The 16,086-nt window shown below is 38.8% G+C and overlaps 2 protein-coding genes across 2 annotated transcripts in view; one reads left to right on the top strand and one right to left on the bottom strand.

The window, feature by feature from the left end:
• Cerkl (ceramide kinase like) overlaps positions 1-7,923 on the top strand; it is a 96,391-nt gene extending 88,468 nt beyond the window's left edge. The window contains exons 7-9 of the mRNA XM_021193725.1: positions 1,611-1,707; positions 6,609-6,787; positions 7,590-7,923. Coding sequence (XP_021049384.1) covers positions 1,611-1,707; positions 6,609-6,787; positions 7,590-7,671 — 358 coding nt within the window. The 3' untranslated portion in view covers positions 7,672-7,923. The remainder of the gene's footprint in view (positions 1-1,610; positions 1,708-6,608; positions 6,788-7,589) is intronic.
• A 2,311-nt stretch (positions 7,924-10,234) lies between these two features.
• Positions 10,235-16,086, bottom strand: part of Itga4 (integrin subunit alpha 4) — a 73,184-nt gene continuing 67,332 nt past the window's right edge. The window contains exons 24-29 of the mRNA XM_021192709.2: positions 15,510-15,635; positions 14,325-14,444; positions 11,944-12,042; positions 11,408-11,527; positions 10,847-10,977; positions 10,235-10,573 (exon numbers count right to left, since the gene is read on the bottom strand). Of these exons, the coding sequence (XP_021048368.1) occupies positions 10,882-10,977; positions 11,408-11,527; positions 11,944-12,042; positions 14,325-14,444; positions 15,510-15,635 (561 nt within the window). The 3' untranslated portion in view covers positions 10,235-10,573; positions 10,847-10,881. The remainder of the gene's footprint in view (positions 10,574-10,846; positions 10,978-11,407; positions 11,528-11,943; positions 12,043-14,324; positions 14,445-15,509; positions 15,636-16,086) is intronic.

Below are 16,086 nucleotides of genomic sequence, written 5' to 3'. Positions count from 1 at the left end.
CCATGGGACAGGCAGGGCGCAAGGGATGGAAATTTACCCGGCACATGCGCAGACCGCTTGTTTACTAGTTAGAACACCGGATGCCAGCGCCGTCTTGCCATGGAGATTGTGAGGACGGCTCCCCACACTACTTTCAATTCCATTTTACTAACCCTCTGTCTAAAGAGTTCCTTGGGTCCCATTGGCATAACTCTGCTACGCACCTCCTTTGTTTGCTTTCATTTCACTACTTATTGACAATATTATAATCCATGTTGATATTTCTTGTGAATGTGTCTGCACTCCATATCCTTAATATGAGGGCTGGAGAGATGGCTCAGTAGGTATAAGCGTGTTCTTGTCTGTGAGGGGAACTGGGTTGGGTTGATGCTTCTAATTAGAGAGACATTATGGTTTTGCTTAATGTGAACCATGATGTATTGGAATCTCTCGGCTACATTTCAATGAAAGAACCAGCTAGACATTTTATAGCTTCTCAGAATTAGAGTTACTCTTTCCTCTGCACATTCTTTTAAGCAAATGTCCATTTTTTTTTTTATCCTAGAAAGTGGTTCTCTCCCAAATGTTATCATGAGGAACAAAGGAGGAGGAAAAATATTTATAAAATCACACAACTAGGAATAATGATGTGTAAAGACAGTGCCATGAACACTCAGGTGCTGTTTGTTTTCAGAGGGAGGGGACCGCATGGTGGATAGGAGGATTGGACCTCACTTAACTCAGCAGTTAAGAGCTCTGTCACTAGCAATTTTTTTGTGTTTTTTTGATTGCCATTGCATGCTGTCCACTGCAGTGGTCCATTCTTACATAGAACGACTGGCTGAAGAGCAAACATCTCAGGCTCCACACAGCTCTAGCCTGAGCCTCCTTTTAATGTCATTGCTATTCTTGGGAGAAGTTTGTGTTTGCCCTGAAATCAAGCATGAAATTATTTGTGTGTATTTCTGCAAAAATGCCTTCTAAAGCTAATGCATTTGTGGCTGCTGTGTTGGCATCTGATCACACTTTTGGTTTCTATCCTCTCTTACTGGATGGAAGTGTTATGTAAGATTAAAATGCTCTGCTCTTTAGCTGAACATATGTGGTAGCAATTGTTCACTCTGTCCTCTATACCAGAGCAGTTTGATTTATTTCATCTTATGTGTCACTTAGACCTTCTGCCCATAAACACTTTAACCACACTTTGGATTTTAGAAAAACAGCTAGCCACAGGTTATCTCAGATCATTTGCAAATGTTCACTGTGTCACAATTCATTTTCAAAATGTAAAATACATAGCTTCATGTCTAGAATTCTTAAATAATTAAGGCAGATTTAATGTTACTTCTTGATGTGATTAGGGTGTGTAAAGGTTTGATTTTCAAAGGGCCCTGCAGTAAGGTTTTGCTGAGAAGAAACCCCAGGGATTAATAAAACTAATTTGAAAAGCTTTTTCATTTCAACGAGAGTACAGCAAAATGTGATTTAAAAAATTTAAAATTCAACATGGTGATTTTTGATATTGGTCAGTATCCTTTAGAGAACACTATTTTTGTCAGACAAAATGATATGGGGTAGTTTCTGACAGTCTGTTAAACTCCTTAATGTCAAATACAAATGTTTAATTTCAGATTACATAATGGAAGCATGGCTCTTAGAGTTGTACAGAACACCGCTCGATCAGAATTTGTAAAGCACCTGAAAAGATTCTCCAGTGTAAATAATCAGGTATGGACATTTTTTGTTGTTTTTCTGTTTGTTTGTTTGTTTGTTTACTTCTTTGCAAGGCTATTAATCATGGAGATAATGATGCTTCAGAGATTACCATCACATTTAGTCTTGTGAGAAGCCTTGATTTCTGTCTATGTCAATAATCTTTTCCCCTCAGCCTTTACTTCAAAATTTGAAAATGTGTGTGCCAGTATGCCAGTATTAACGTACATTTGATTCTTTTGACATGTGGGTTATATGATTTTTTCCCCCCTGTAAAGAAAAAAACAAAATTCTAGTATTACATTGAAACGTGAAGTCAGTTAAGGGTACAGTTACACACACACATACACACACACACACACACACACACACACACTCAAGCTGTTCTTTAGAATGGAAAGTGGCGAAATCTGAGAGTTTAGCTTTCTTGGTTTTTACAACAGCAGATTCTAAACTTATGACAGTTAGATTTTCCTGACATTTGCTTCCAACCTGCTCCATATTCATGGATTTCAAAGGATTTGCAGCTATTTGCTTTAAATACCCATTTTATAGATGTTACTGTTATTTAAAATGTATTTAGAAATATTTCCACTTAAGTGATTAGACTAAGAGAGACAGAGCAAATATGATGATGAGCTGTGCTCTTGGGCACACACTATGACCCAGCTATTAGTCTTGAAGCACAGGTGTGTCTGTAAAACTTTGTAGTTTGACATAATCTTTTTTTTTAAAATAATCATTTTATTTGTTTTCATTCCAAATGTTATCCTCCATCCTGGTCTCCCCTTCGCAAACCCTCCACATCTCCCTTTACCTCAAAGAGGGTGTTCCCCCACCCTCCCACCCACTCTATCTTCACCCCTCTAGCATCTCCTTTCTCTGAGGCATCAAGCCTCCACAGGACCAAGCACCTCTCCTCCCACTGATGCCAGATGAGACAGTCCTCTGCTACATATGTAGCCAGAGTCATGTACTAGCCCATGTGTAGTCTTTGGTTGGTGGTTTAGTCCCTGGGAGCTCTGAGGGGTCTAGTTAGTTGATATTGTTGTTCTTCCTATGGGGTTGTAATCCCCTTCAGCTCCTTCAGCTCTTCCCCTAACTCTTCCATTAGGGTCCCCGGGCTCAGTCCAATAGTTGACTGTATCTGCATCTGTCTTTGTAAGGTGCTGGTAGAGCCTCTCAGAGGACAGCCCTAGCAGGCTCCTGTCTCTAAGCATATCTTAGCATCAGCAATAGTATAGGGGTTTGATGTCTGAGGATGGAATGGATCCCTAAGTGGGGCAGTCTCTGGATGGCCTTTCCTTCAGTCTCTGCTTTTTTTGGCCCTGCATTTCTTTAGACAGGGACAATTCTCAGTTAAAAAAAAACAAACAAACAAACAAACAAAACAAAACGTTGAGATGGGTGGGTGGCCCCATCCTTCCACTGGGGGCTGTGGCTATCTACTGTAGGTGGTCTCTTCAGGTTGTCTCTCCTCTGTTGGGTATTTTGGCTAATGTCAACCTCATTGCGTCCTGGGAGTCTCTTGCATGCCTGGTGTCTGGAACTTTCTAGTGGTTTTCCAAGTTCCCTCCACACTTCTACTTATTTCCATTTTCATGGCCCTCTGGACTTCTCTACTATCTCTTCCCATCCTGGTTCTGCCCCACCTCCCTTTTCCTCCTCCCCTCTCCCACCTAGATCGCTCCCTCTTCTGCTTCCTGTAATTATTTTTCCTCCTTCTAACTTGGATTGAAGCATCCATACTTTGGTATTCCTTTTTGCTAAGCTTCATATGGTCTTTGAGTTGTATCATGGGCATTCTGAGCTTTTGGGCTAATATCCACTTATCATTGAGTATATACTATGTATGTCCTTTGGGTCTGGGTTACCTCACTCAGGATGATATTTTCTAGTTCCATCCATTTACCTACAAAGTTCATGAAGTTGTCATTTTTAATAGCTGAGTAGTATTCCATTGTGTAAACATACCACATTTTATGTATCCATTCTTCATTTATGGGACATGAATGGTGCTTGGATGTAGTAAGGGGAGGAAAGATGGGAGGAGGGCAGTAAATCCAGGATGACTGTTGATCATACACTATAGGCACTAATAAAGGGGTAGGGACACAGAGAAGGGGGAAGAAGGAGGGGGAGGAAGGGAGGGAGGTAAGGAGAGAGAGAGAGAGAGAGAGAGAGAGAGAGAGAGAGCAAGCAAACTGATTTTCTTTGTGTGTCTGTGTGTGCCTGTGGGACTCACAAGAGGGAGTTGGATTTTCTTGAGCTAGAGTTATAGGTGGTTGTGAGAGCTGATTCACATTTGTACTGAGAATGAACCTTGAGTCCTCTGGAAGGGCAGTAAGAACTCTTAAGAGTTGAGCCTTCCCTTCAGTCCCCAGGCCCCCAAGTTTGTCTCATAATTTTACACTACAATAAAGAACTCCAATAATCTGGTATGTTTTTCATATAATCATTTCAATGAATAATGAACAACATGGGAATATGAATTATATATAACACTAAAAAACACTTTGCCATATAAGAAAGTCTACACATATCTTAGTTACTGAAGGATTCTCCACTGTGCAGTGAATCTGCAACAGTGCTGGTATGTAGGAAGGAAACAAATTCTGAATTGTTTTAGCATTTCATTCTCTGAGCCATGTTTTCATTGCTGGAATGTCAGAGTTTATGAACAGCTGTAGAACAGATTGAAGATAACCTCACTGTTTTTACAGTGACTCCCCACTCAGTAAAACAGAGGATAAAACTACGCTTTGGGGCCCTTTTAACTGCACCCTCTTGCTAGCTCTTCCTTTTCCTCACATTTCTTGTTCTCCATGGCCACCTTTGGCAAGAGGCTTTAAAGATATTAAATTCACTCTCCCATCTTCTGAGGATCCTCTCTTCTGTGTGGTCCCTTTGTTCCCATTTTTCCAATTGCTTGCCTTCTAAGCACACACCCATGCAAAGGTCTGATCCGGTCTTCAGATCTGCAGGGCCTCCGTCCTTCTCTTATGCTGTAAAGTCTGTAAACCACTCACGTCTCCCAGTCCTATGGGCCCAGCCCGTGCTGACCTTGACTTTACCCCTTTCTTCAGATAGCAGCATCTTCCCTCTTACTGCAGTTTTTCTGAAACTCCCTTCCTCATTTTCTCACAATATTACCACAACTGCTTCTGTTGGTTCTCATTTTGTATCTCTCCCTCTTCCTAAATTCAAACCTTACTCATTATAATGGCCTCTCTTTTGTGTATCTTTAGTCTGTCTTGTCTTTGTATTTCCTCTTGGAAGAATTTTCCTAAAATAGCTGATTTCTCCTCTTTCCCAAGGGCAGGTTTCCGTTTCCTCAACATGAACTCCATGGTCCTTGGGAAACCATTTTCTCACTGCAAGTCCCAGCTATGACTTGAGGAAGGTGTCAACTTGTTCACTATCTCATTAGGTCATTGTCCCTTTGGGACATGATTGTCCTCTAAGGGTATTTTCATGTGGCTGTCCCTTGGGACATGTGAATCCCTGCTATCTTTCAATGCTCTCAAACTTCTACCACCCCAAAAGAAACAACTGTCCCCCACATTGGGTGCAAAGCTCTCAGTATCTGCCTCGTACTTAAGAGAAGTCGCTGCATTATATAGGCTATATTTTTACACAAGTTTTCAGTTAGGCTCTGCCACCCAGAAATGTGTTTAATATAACTACATCTTTAGAAGCCTTATCTTCAAAAGCAGTTATCTTCTGAGACATTCAAGATTAGGACTTCAACATAGGAATTCTTGGGCAGGACATACAATGTACATTGAAACATTTTGTAATTAGGTTCTTCAAAGTAGTTAAGGTAGCCAAATAATTTTATTGTAAATATAGTTAATAACCATCGATCATTTCATATTTTAAAATAATGGCTTTGGGATTTTCCCTTAGTGAACATAGTCTCCCCTCCCCCTTCTGCATACAAATGAAGTACAAAATGTACAAAGCTGTTTAAAGCAAATTCAGGGTCAGTGTCTTCCCCTAAATCCTGATTTTATACACAGAACAAAGGTCTAGGAGGCACTACAGCTTACACTATATAATAGGATGAGTTAAAATGTGGAGTCCATGCTCACTTCAGCTCTAAGCAACTCTCACCCGCCTGGCTCTCCATGAAACTCCTTGCCCGCTGTGACTAAGTTAGAGTTCCCACATTGGGTATAAACCAGAACTTGCTGCATAATCATTCGTTTCCTAGATTATGTTTACATAAATTTCCAAGGCTGGCTGATCTGGGCTAAATCATGTCTGTTCCCCACCCCAGATAATCAGTCTTAGCCCCTGTTACTTTTGCCCTGTACCCTATTTGTAAAAAGGGTCTTTATAGATAAAATTGAGGATTCATTGCTGTTCCTCCACCTGGGTAATTTCATTTGGCAAAGGAGAAAAAGAACAACTTGAACATTACCTGGTGGCATTCTGCAATGGCTAATAACTATCCTGTACATCATGTCCATTTGTTTGTTAAGATGGCTGGTAAGCACCTGGGAAAACCATGTTTGATTGCCTCTTTCCTTTCTCTTCTGTACTTCCTATTAAATTTTTATAAATTTAGATTCAAGTTCTTCTGTATTGAATTCCAAGGGTGAAACTTGTGCTAGAGTTTGTTTCACATCAGATGACTAAGGTTGTAATGAAGTCAGTGAGGTCAGCTACAGGGTCTGTCTTTAACTAGAAATTATGACATCATTCTTGTGGGAAATTCTTCACAGGTACAAACTGTCATACGGTAGAGATGAATGGGTGTGGAAAGAGGGTCATTTTTCAGAAAACCTGGGGCTATCTGGTTAGAGTTTCAAAGCTATAAAGATGTCAGTATGATGATGAAACTTAATTCTAATAGGGGCCACCATGAAGCATCATGGCTTTTTTTTTTCTTCTGCATTTGTTGCATTTAGTTCAATCTTCCCTTTGTGGAGACTTATACCATTGAAGAAGTAAAAATTCACTCAGAGAGTAATAGCAATGGATACAGCCCACAGGAGGAGGTTGGAAACCACACAACTATTTCAGAACATGGGTCTCCATGGAATGTAGATGGTGACTTAATGGAAGCTTCATCAGAGGTTCACATTAGGTAAGCCCAACTATTTTATAACTCTCTGTGTAGAATATTAGATGCAACACTATTACTATAATAAGGGAGTTCTGCCTCCCAAACCCAAGCAGAAGATTAAAAGCCAGAAAGTTAGCAAGTTGTAAAAAGACATATGCACACCTCTCAATAAATACAAATATGAGCATTTATGCTGACATTGCAAACATTATTTTGTATAAATGATACAGACATGTTGACAATTTACATTGTTTGTCTTTGAGGATATTCTTAAACCTTATAAAGTTAATGTAGTACCATACTCTCTAGCCCTGCTCCCCTCCCACCACCACTGCCAAACTGGGCTCTAATATCATGTAATAATCTGTCAAACAGTTTGCTTTTATTAAAATCCTTTTTATTTAATAAAGTAATGAGGTTGACTGTCAAGTCTTTACAAAGTATTCAACACACTGTACATATATGTCAATAAGAATGAGCAATGGGTATAAAGTTGTAGAAACTTACATACTCAATCTTAGCAAGCTTAATGTCTTAGCAGGCTAAAGTATGCTGGGGGGGGGCAGGGGCCTTGTTAGGTGGGGTGTTCTTAAGTGACTGTCTCTTCACAGAGGCACTAGAGGATATTAACCAGGCAGGAAAGGTGGTTAAGAATGCTTTGGAATGGTTACAGATGTTGGTGTTTTAGGTCCTTGCTGGCTTGTGGCTCAGGTAGGAGTATATGCCAATCTGTATGTGTGATTTATGCACCACACTTGTGAGGTATTTGAAACATCATAGTGGCAGAGAAATGAACTCATCAAACCCATGTTATTCCTTATAGGCTGCACCCAAGACTGATCAGGCTCTATGGAGGAAGCCTGGAAGAAATGAATGATTGCAAAGTAGCATGTAATTGCATATGAAAGCAGTATGTAAAGCAGAAATTTATTATGAAGGAATCTGGCATGCAAGATATATACAAATAGAAAATGCATTTTTGTTGTGGATAGCCCTGGGGCTAATTATATTTGATGTTAATTCTGTTCTCCTGTGAGTGGCTGCAAACAAGGAATAAGTCAGCACTCAGGTGATTTCCTGTCAACCTGATTCGCACCTTAATTTGTAAAATAAAGGATTGCTGATGATTGGGCAGATAAAAGGGCAAGTGGAGCAGAAGATGGAGAGAGAAGAAGGAGAAAATGGAAGAGGGAGAGGATGCAGAGGAGGAGGAAGACAAAGTGAAGCAGAGCAGAAGTATGTGGCCTGGAGAAACCCCAAGTTCTAAGGGGTCTCATAAGCTGTGGAAAATGGTAGTGTAGTAGTAGATCTGCCCAATCTAGGAGCACAGCATGTAATCATGTTAACTGTGTTGCGTTTTCATTGCCAAGGCATATTTGGGTTGGAGAGATTTACCACAACATGTTTTAATGAAGATATCTATTTAGTATAATTAAAGTATCTATTTTAATGTAATTAAAATACTTTAATATAATTAAAATAGTAGCCAGGTATTTGAAAATCAAAAAATATGAAATCAACGTAAAATCAAAATTCTGATTTTTGGAAGGTGTTTGTTAGATCTAATTTGAACAACATTGTGCTATCAATATTGTTGAAGATAATGCTTTAGTATTTCCTGTAACCTAATAAAACAAAACTTCTGTAAAATTTCAGGTTTCACAGTGAGCTAGTAATATAACCATGAACACCCACTTAATAAAAAAAAATCTTTCCTCTTAGGCTACTATTCTACTACCCACCCCTTAACAGCATTTTTGAAATAACTAGATTTTAAAGCTTATATAAAATTCTAAGTTTTATTCATAAATATACATAAAAATATTTCTTTCTAATTGGGCAAAATGTGCCCCAGGAGGTAGCTGCGTTCTTTTGTACCTGAAAGGCAGGAGTAGGTTTTCAGTGCAATGATCCACATTTAACTTTCCTCAGAGACCATCCCTTGAAACGGTAGGTCTAAAATAATATTGATTTCTCATCTATTAACTTTGGCATCCTCATGAAATAACTACTTGAATTTTTATGAGAAAACCATCAATTTGAGCCTTTTACACACAGAAAAGTATCCCTTAAAAATATAAACATCTAATTAAATATGGTTTCTGCTCACCCAGATCTGATGCTCTGTGCTCAAGTTTCAGCACTCAAAATCTCCCTCAACAGCTTCAGCCAACCCCTGCTCTCCAGCCACAGACTTGTGAACAGGCCATCCTCACAAATCAGGAAATCTGAGGAAGGGCCAGCTGGCAGCAAACCCTTCCTGTAAAGCGATCTTTCTTTGTAACACTGAAGGCTGCACCTTTTATCCAGCACATGTTCAAAATCTGGCCATAGCTTGCTTACATATAACAGATTCAAATAAAACTTACATTAATCAAACTACATATATGAAATAAATACTATAAAAATGGTTGTAACTACAGACAAATCATATGAAACCCAGGTAGAAGCTTTTTCATTTTAAAATAGTATCTTGTTCAATAACATCAAGCATGCATTATCTCATGGCAATTTTGATGTCGCTGCACGCAAACTTGATCAGTGATTTGCAGTTCCAACTATGATTTTTGTCTCTCCATTTCTATGACAGAATGTGGTGTTTTAGAGTCCTAGTTTATGTATATTTAACCAGACCAAGAAAAACAACAATATACTAGCGGATACTCATGTTTGCTTAATTTGAAGCAGTGAATGTTTTATGAAATATTGGTTCTTAAATCTCTCTTCACACAATTTTCAATCATCAATGAACTGCAGTTCATGGTATATCAGTGTGTATCAGCTAAAGTGCAATATTTATAATCTGCTGTGAGGATAAAATTCTTAAAAATTGCTATTACAAATAAGAATTTGCAAATTATTCCTGGGTGTTCTTAATAAAGGAAAGAAGTAGATTGAGATTTTTATCGTTTAAAAAAGTATATGTACATACACAAAAGAGTCTGCAGCTGACCACCATTTCTCCAGAAGCCATCCTGCTGCAAACGAATTTTGTTCTTCAGGATTTTACAATTCCTATCTGCAGAGTAAAAGGGCTGTAGGGACACAGCCCAGTGATGCAGCACCACCAAGAGCAGTCTTCAAGTCCTCTGCTTTAAAATGATTTATCCAGCTAGAGCCATGCGTCTCTCCGTGTGTTTTCTTTGGTGATGGTTTAGTACCAGGGAGCTCTGGGGTTACTGGTTAGTTCATATTGCTGTTCCTCCTATGGGGCTGCAAACCCCTTCAGCTCCTTGGGTACTTTCTCTAGCTTCTTCATTGGGGACCCTGTGCTCTGTCAATAGGAGGAGAGGCCCTTGGTCCTGTGTAGGTTGTATTCGGCAGTATAAGGGAATGCCTGGGCCAGGAAGTGGGAGTGGGTCGGTTGGGGAGCAGGGCAGGGATGGGGGAGGGGAGAGGGTAGGGGATTTTTGGAGGGGAAACTAGGAACGGGGATAACATTTGAAATGTAAATAAAGAAGATATCAAATAAAAATGATTTATCCATTAGACAATCTGGGAATAGCCATTTGAAAGAGTTTCAGTGGATTCAAAGATCATGATCATAGTTTGAAGATAAAAGTATTTGAAGCCAACAAGTTTCCACATCATGGCATCCATTTCACTGAGATGAGCCCACCTCATCAGTAATATTGAAAAATCATTCCTTTGAAGTAGGTCCTGCTGAGTCTGGATTTGCTCTAGCTTTAAGTTGTCTTCCACAGGTCACCTCTCCAGTACGTCTAGAGCTTTAGTGTTTTGCTTCACTCATCCACTGATGCTGACAAGCCACCTTTGGGTAGCTTCTTTTTGAAGATTTCCCCTGCACTAAGACAGAATATGTCACAAAATCATAAGCACATGGAAAAAAGAAGAAATTCTAACAGGTCTTATGAAAAGGATTTCTTATCTGGGCGTTGGTGGCGCACGCCTTTAATCCCAGCACTCAGGAGGCAGAGGCAGGCGGATTTCTGAGTTCAAGGCCAGCCTGGTTTACAGAGTGAGTTCCAGGNGAGTTCCAGGACAGCCAGGGCTATACAGAGAAACCCTGTCTTGAAAAACCAAAAAAAAAAAAAAAAAAAAGGATTTCTTTCTCCTAACCTGAGTCTTTTTCAGTTCTCTCAGTATAGAAGTCTTCAGTCATCATTGCTTTTGCTGTTGACATAACTCCAGCTGTCTCTCCTGTTTTCTTCTTGTAGGATAGATTTGTACTGTCTTTTAAAGAATCCAGCCTGAAAACAGATTAGACGACAAGTGTCTAGTTCTGAACCCATAATAGTCATATCAAATATCTAATCAGTGTGCAATACTTCTAACTTTGCCCATGTTTGCCTAGCTCTGAAAACAGTTGTAAACAGAGATAATCAGCATGGACCATGCAGCATGAAAACATAGGACTTCTCTGTGATATATATGCACTCCCCATCACATTGATATTTGACATTATTCACATTTTCCCAAACGGACTCTTGAAGTGGCGTTAGAATAAATAGGTGATCAGTAGTAAACATTGAGATAGCAACGGAAAACAACAAGAATGATAAATATTGAAATAATTGGCTTTGAGACAATAAAGACATTCTGAGTAGTGTATACTATTGGTAACTATGAAAGGCATAGTGTCCATATAACACATGGAATTGATAATTATTAAAGGGTTACCTTCCACATAACACATGAAATTAACAAAAGTACAATAAGTCCAAGTAGCAAGCTGCTGGTAATAATAACGATGGTGAAATGCCGTTTGGGTCTTTGATGATGGAGCCCTTCCAAGAAAACCTGCACACAGTAAGCAAAGGAAACACACACTCAGAGACAGCACTGCTGACATTTCCCTTGAAAAGCCTCCCGGGCCTCCACAAAGATCAGAACTGTCCTCCCTGTCTTGCTCTAGTCTCAGCCTTACCAAGCCCTGGCAACTGTTTAGCAGAAACAGTGAATGGAATGCTCTACAGCTCTTCCCATGCTTCCCATGCTTCCCATGCTCACCGCTACCAAATTGCTTCTCCAGAGAGCTCTCCATACACTTCCCATCAGTTGCAGAAAATGCTACCTCTGGGTAAGGAGTTGAAAGTCCTCTATGGCCTAGTGACAGGCTGACTCCTGACTCAGATTCCCAGAAGGCACCACTTATAAACATCCTCGAACTAGTTCCCAGACAGCCTTCACGTAGCCCCTAAGAGAGCAGATCTTACATGGGCCATGTTTTCATCCTTATTTAGTTCAATAACTTTTGGGTGTGGCTCTGGAAAAGCTGTTGCTTTTATTTCAAACTTGAGTGATGAGGTCTCATCCTGTTTTGAAAAGAAACCATCCACAGTTTGATTGATAGTTCATTGCAGGAAGGCATGTCAATAGAAAAGCCATTTTTGCTATCTGAAATTTCTGTAATTTACTGAAATTATGATGGCTTCTTTTGGACTCATAGGCATAATCCTGAATTTCATAGGGGGTGCATCTGTAGGGGGTGGATAAGAACATAGTACTTACATATAATTTTTAAAATAAATAGTACTAATATTTGCTTTTATGCACACATGGAGGTAGATGAGTACTTATTGTAGGTGGTTTTCCTACCACAGTGCTGCTGGTCATCTTGCTTGAGGGAAGTGTTTTAACCACTGAGCAATTTTGATAATGCTATTCTTTCTTTCTTTCTTTCTTTCTTTCTTTCTTTCTTTCTTTCTTTCTTTCTTTCTTTCTTTCTTTCTTTCTTTCTTTCTTTCTTTCTTTCTTTCTTTCTTTCTTTCTTCTTCCTTCCTTCCTTCCTTCCTTCCTTCCTTTCTCTCTTTCTCTCTTTCTTCCTCCCTTCCTTTCTTCTTTATTTCTCTCCTTCTTTCTTCTCTTTCTTTCCTTCTTCTCTTTCTTTCTTTCTTTCTTTCTTTCTTTCTTTTCCATTTTTTATCTTTCTTTTCTCTCTTTCTTTCAAAGTAAATCACATGGAGCCTAGGCTGTTAGTTGAGAATGACCTTTATTTACTAATCTTACTGCTTGAATTACAGGTGTGCATCACTACATACCTAGTTCACATCAGCGCTCAGTGCTAGGGATTGATCTCAGGGCTTTGTGGATGTTAGGCAAGCATTATCCCAATTGAGCTACACCTTGGTCTGTGACTACAGATTCTTAAGGAGATCTATCTTCCCTCAAATGCTAAAATCTACTGGGTAAAGGTTGTCTTTAGAGCTCAAAATTCCAAACTTCACCTAGGCCTACAGCATTCTTTCAACAGGAAGACTTATCATCCAGGGACAGTATGCAATGTCTGGGGACATCTTTAATTGTAGGGATGTGAACAGTGGCAGGAACAACTTGGGGTGTAGGGCACTCCTAAATGTCCTGCAGTGTGCATGGCTGTCTGACAAAAAAGGATTTTCTGTCCACTGTGTCAGTAGAACCTCTCTTGAGAAACTTGGGGCATATGAGAGGCAGATATCACAGCTGAATGGCTTGATGCTGGCCTCAGGACTTTAAGCATATCTGAAGCTAAGATGAATGGGTCTCTCTTTCTCTGCTCTCTGATGAATATTCCTTTGACCACTGTGTTATAATTTAACAGAAGTGCTACTGAACATGTAGTAGATCCATTACTTTTGGCTATCATGGGCAAGGGTCATCTCAAATATGTGAACAAAATTTGTTTCAGTCTGTAACTCCATTGGATGGCCTTGTCTACACTGGTCACTGACATTGTCCACTGACCACAAGGGGAAACTGAACCAGTGTTTTAAGTTTTCTCCTGTCACCTTAGAGCTCTTTGTAAAATGTGTTCTTTAGAGGAAAACAATCCAAAGTACTCTTAATTCCTTTTTTATTTGAAATTTTAAAGTTTGTTATTTGAAAACTGTATTTTTGTGGCAGAATTTTGTTTTAGTTTTTTTTTTTTTTAATTTAAGATTGGATCTCAAATTCAAGAAGGCCTTGAACTCACTACATAGTCCAGATAATCTTAAGACTTCCAGAGTGCTGGGATTACAGGCATGAGCCACCACACCCAGGTTTAGTTGATACAGTTTGATGTTTCCATTTGGTTTTCTCTGAAATCAGATTTTAATTTTATTTCTTGGTTTTAGTTTTTAAATAGCACGTTTTAAAGGATGATTTAAGGCAGTGGCTCTCAGCCTATGTGCCACGACCCCTTTAGAAGCCTCGTATCAGATATCCTGCATATCAGATATTTACATTACAATTCATAACAGTAGCAAAATTACAGCTATAAAGTAGCAATGAAATAATTTTATGATTGGGAGATAATACCATAACATAAAGAACTTAAAGGGTTGCAGCATTACAACCACTGAGAACCGGTGACTTAACGTTATGTGAACTGATAGGATAGTCAACTTCTATTTAATTAAGTTCACAGAAAGTTGCATGATTTCTAAATGAAACCCAATGATGCTATAGTTCACCTCTGTCAGGTAGTGTGGTAAAAAAGAGATTTGGGTTTTATTCTCAAACTGTATTCTTATCTATGTAATTTTTAAAAAAATGTTTCCATAATATCCCATCTATGTAAAAATGACTGGCTTTATAGATCCACACCACAAAGTTATCTATATGATTTCAGACTCACCATTTCCAAGATGGATGGCCTGCCTTCCAGCTGAATGTGAACACTGGCTTCCTTCCCACTTTCCATTTGCCCGAAATTGCATAAGAAATCTAAACAGTGTTGGTCAGCTTTCATGCAATACTTGAAAAGAATTAAAAGCACTGGCATTAAAATTTTTTTACACTTAAAAGATAAGCAGCTGGAGAAGATGGTTCGGTGGATGGAATGACTGTCACGCAATCATGTAAATATCTGATATGCATGCTCTCATAATCCCACTGTTTCTCCCACAAGATAGGAAAAAGAATTTTTGAGAAGCAGCCTCAAAACAACAAGGAAAATTTGCCACAAACAGAGGGGAGGGGAAGCTGACAAGCTGACACCTGTATATCATATATACATATATATATATACATATACATATGTGTATATATATATATATATATATATATATATATATATATAAATTTTAAAATGTAAAACACATTTCACATAGATTGAAAATCTCCTTAGTGTGCCTGCAAGATGGATCTTCAGCAGGTAAAATTACTTGTTGCTAAACATGAGGACCCGAGATGTAAGAAGAGTGCTGTTTTCTGACCTCTATAGGCATATAGAGACATACTTTCCTGTGCACTCTCACACAACTGAATGTGAGGAAGTAGTTTTAAATATCTTTAGTGGTATTTAGAAAACTGTCCTTTTTTATAATCTTCTTTCCTTCAATACAACAAACATTCTTGTTTTATAAATTACACAGTGTGTTCAATGTGTAGCACATGTTTCATCGTAGTGACTGAACCTTCTGGGACAGGATGAAAGGATGATGCTCATAAAGAGTCTCCTCCCTAAGTCATGTGCTCTGCTTTGCTTCTCCATTTTCTCTCATAAAGTCATTAAATTGGGAAAACGAGAAGCTTGTGCTATAAATATGGCTGCCCGGGTGACTTGGTGTCGAGAGGGTTCTGAAATAATGTCTGGGTGGTACATGGGTGGTAATTGCTAGGTAATGAACCCTTATAGCACACACTTAATCCAGGGCCCATCTCAGCACTCCATCATGCTAGTTCCTTACTAGAGGGAATACTTCCTAGGCTTACAGCCCTTACTGTTCTCCTGGCAGCACAACCCCCTGTGAATGTGGTTTTGAATGTTTTGGTTCTTTGTAGCAAGACAGAAATGCACATCTGAAGAATGAAAACTCACCAGGAGTCTCTTATCAGTCTTTGATAGGAATTTGACTATATCGGTCAAGGTACCCGCTATGCCTTTTTGCTGTGCAAATGTACACTCTCTTCCATAGTGTTTAAAATGGCATTGCCCAGTAGTTGCCTAAAGGTAGAGAACAAGAAAAGGATCACCTCTCTTTGAAGAGAGCTAATACAAAATGGTTTTAGAAGTTTCAATTGAATATTTTTTACTAAAATACAAGAAAACTTCTGGCAAACCCACAAACAAAACCCACCGAAATTATAGCCAGTCCTACTTTGACAACATAGTCCAACTCTACAGAACTGAGGAAGAAAATGTCAGATAAACACATTAGCCTAAAGTTAAATTCTTTTTGGTTACATAAAACATCATAAACCACAAAACAAAATATATTACAATTATCCATCCTAGCATCTAAATCTGCAATCTACATTTTCAAAAAAAGGATTCCAAACTCACTCTAGTAGGCTTTTTTGGTGATTGCTATTTCTTTATTATTATTATTATTATTATTATTATTATTATTATTTCCTTTATTTACATTTCAAATGCTATCCCGAAAGTTCCCTAT

This window comes from Mus pahari, chromosome 3, assembly GCF_900095145.1.
Source record: "Mus pahari chromosome 3, PAHARI_EIJ_v1.1, whole genome shotgun sequence".
Taxonomy (NCBI): domain Eukaryota; kingdom Metazoa; phylum Chordata; class Mammalia; order Rodentia; family Muridae; genus Mus; species Mus pahari.
The sequence above is the reverse complement of the archived record's forward strand: the minus strand, read 5'-3'. Positions and strand labels throughout refer to the sequence as shown.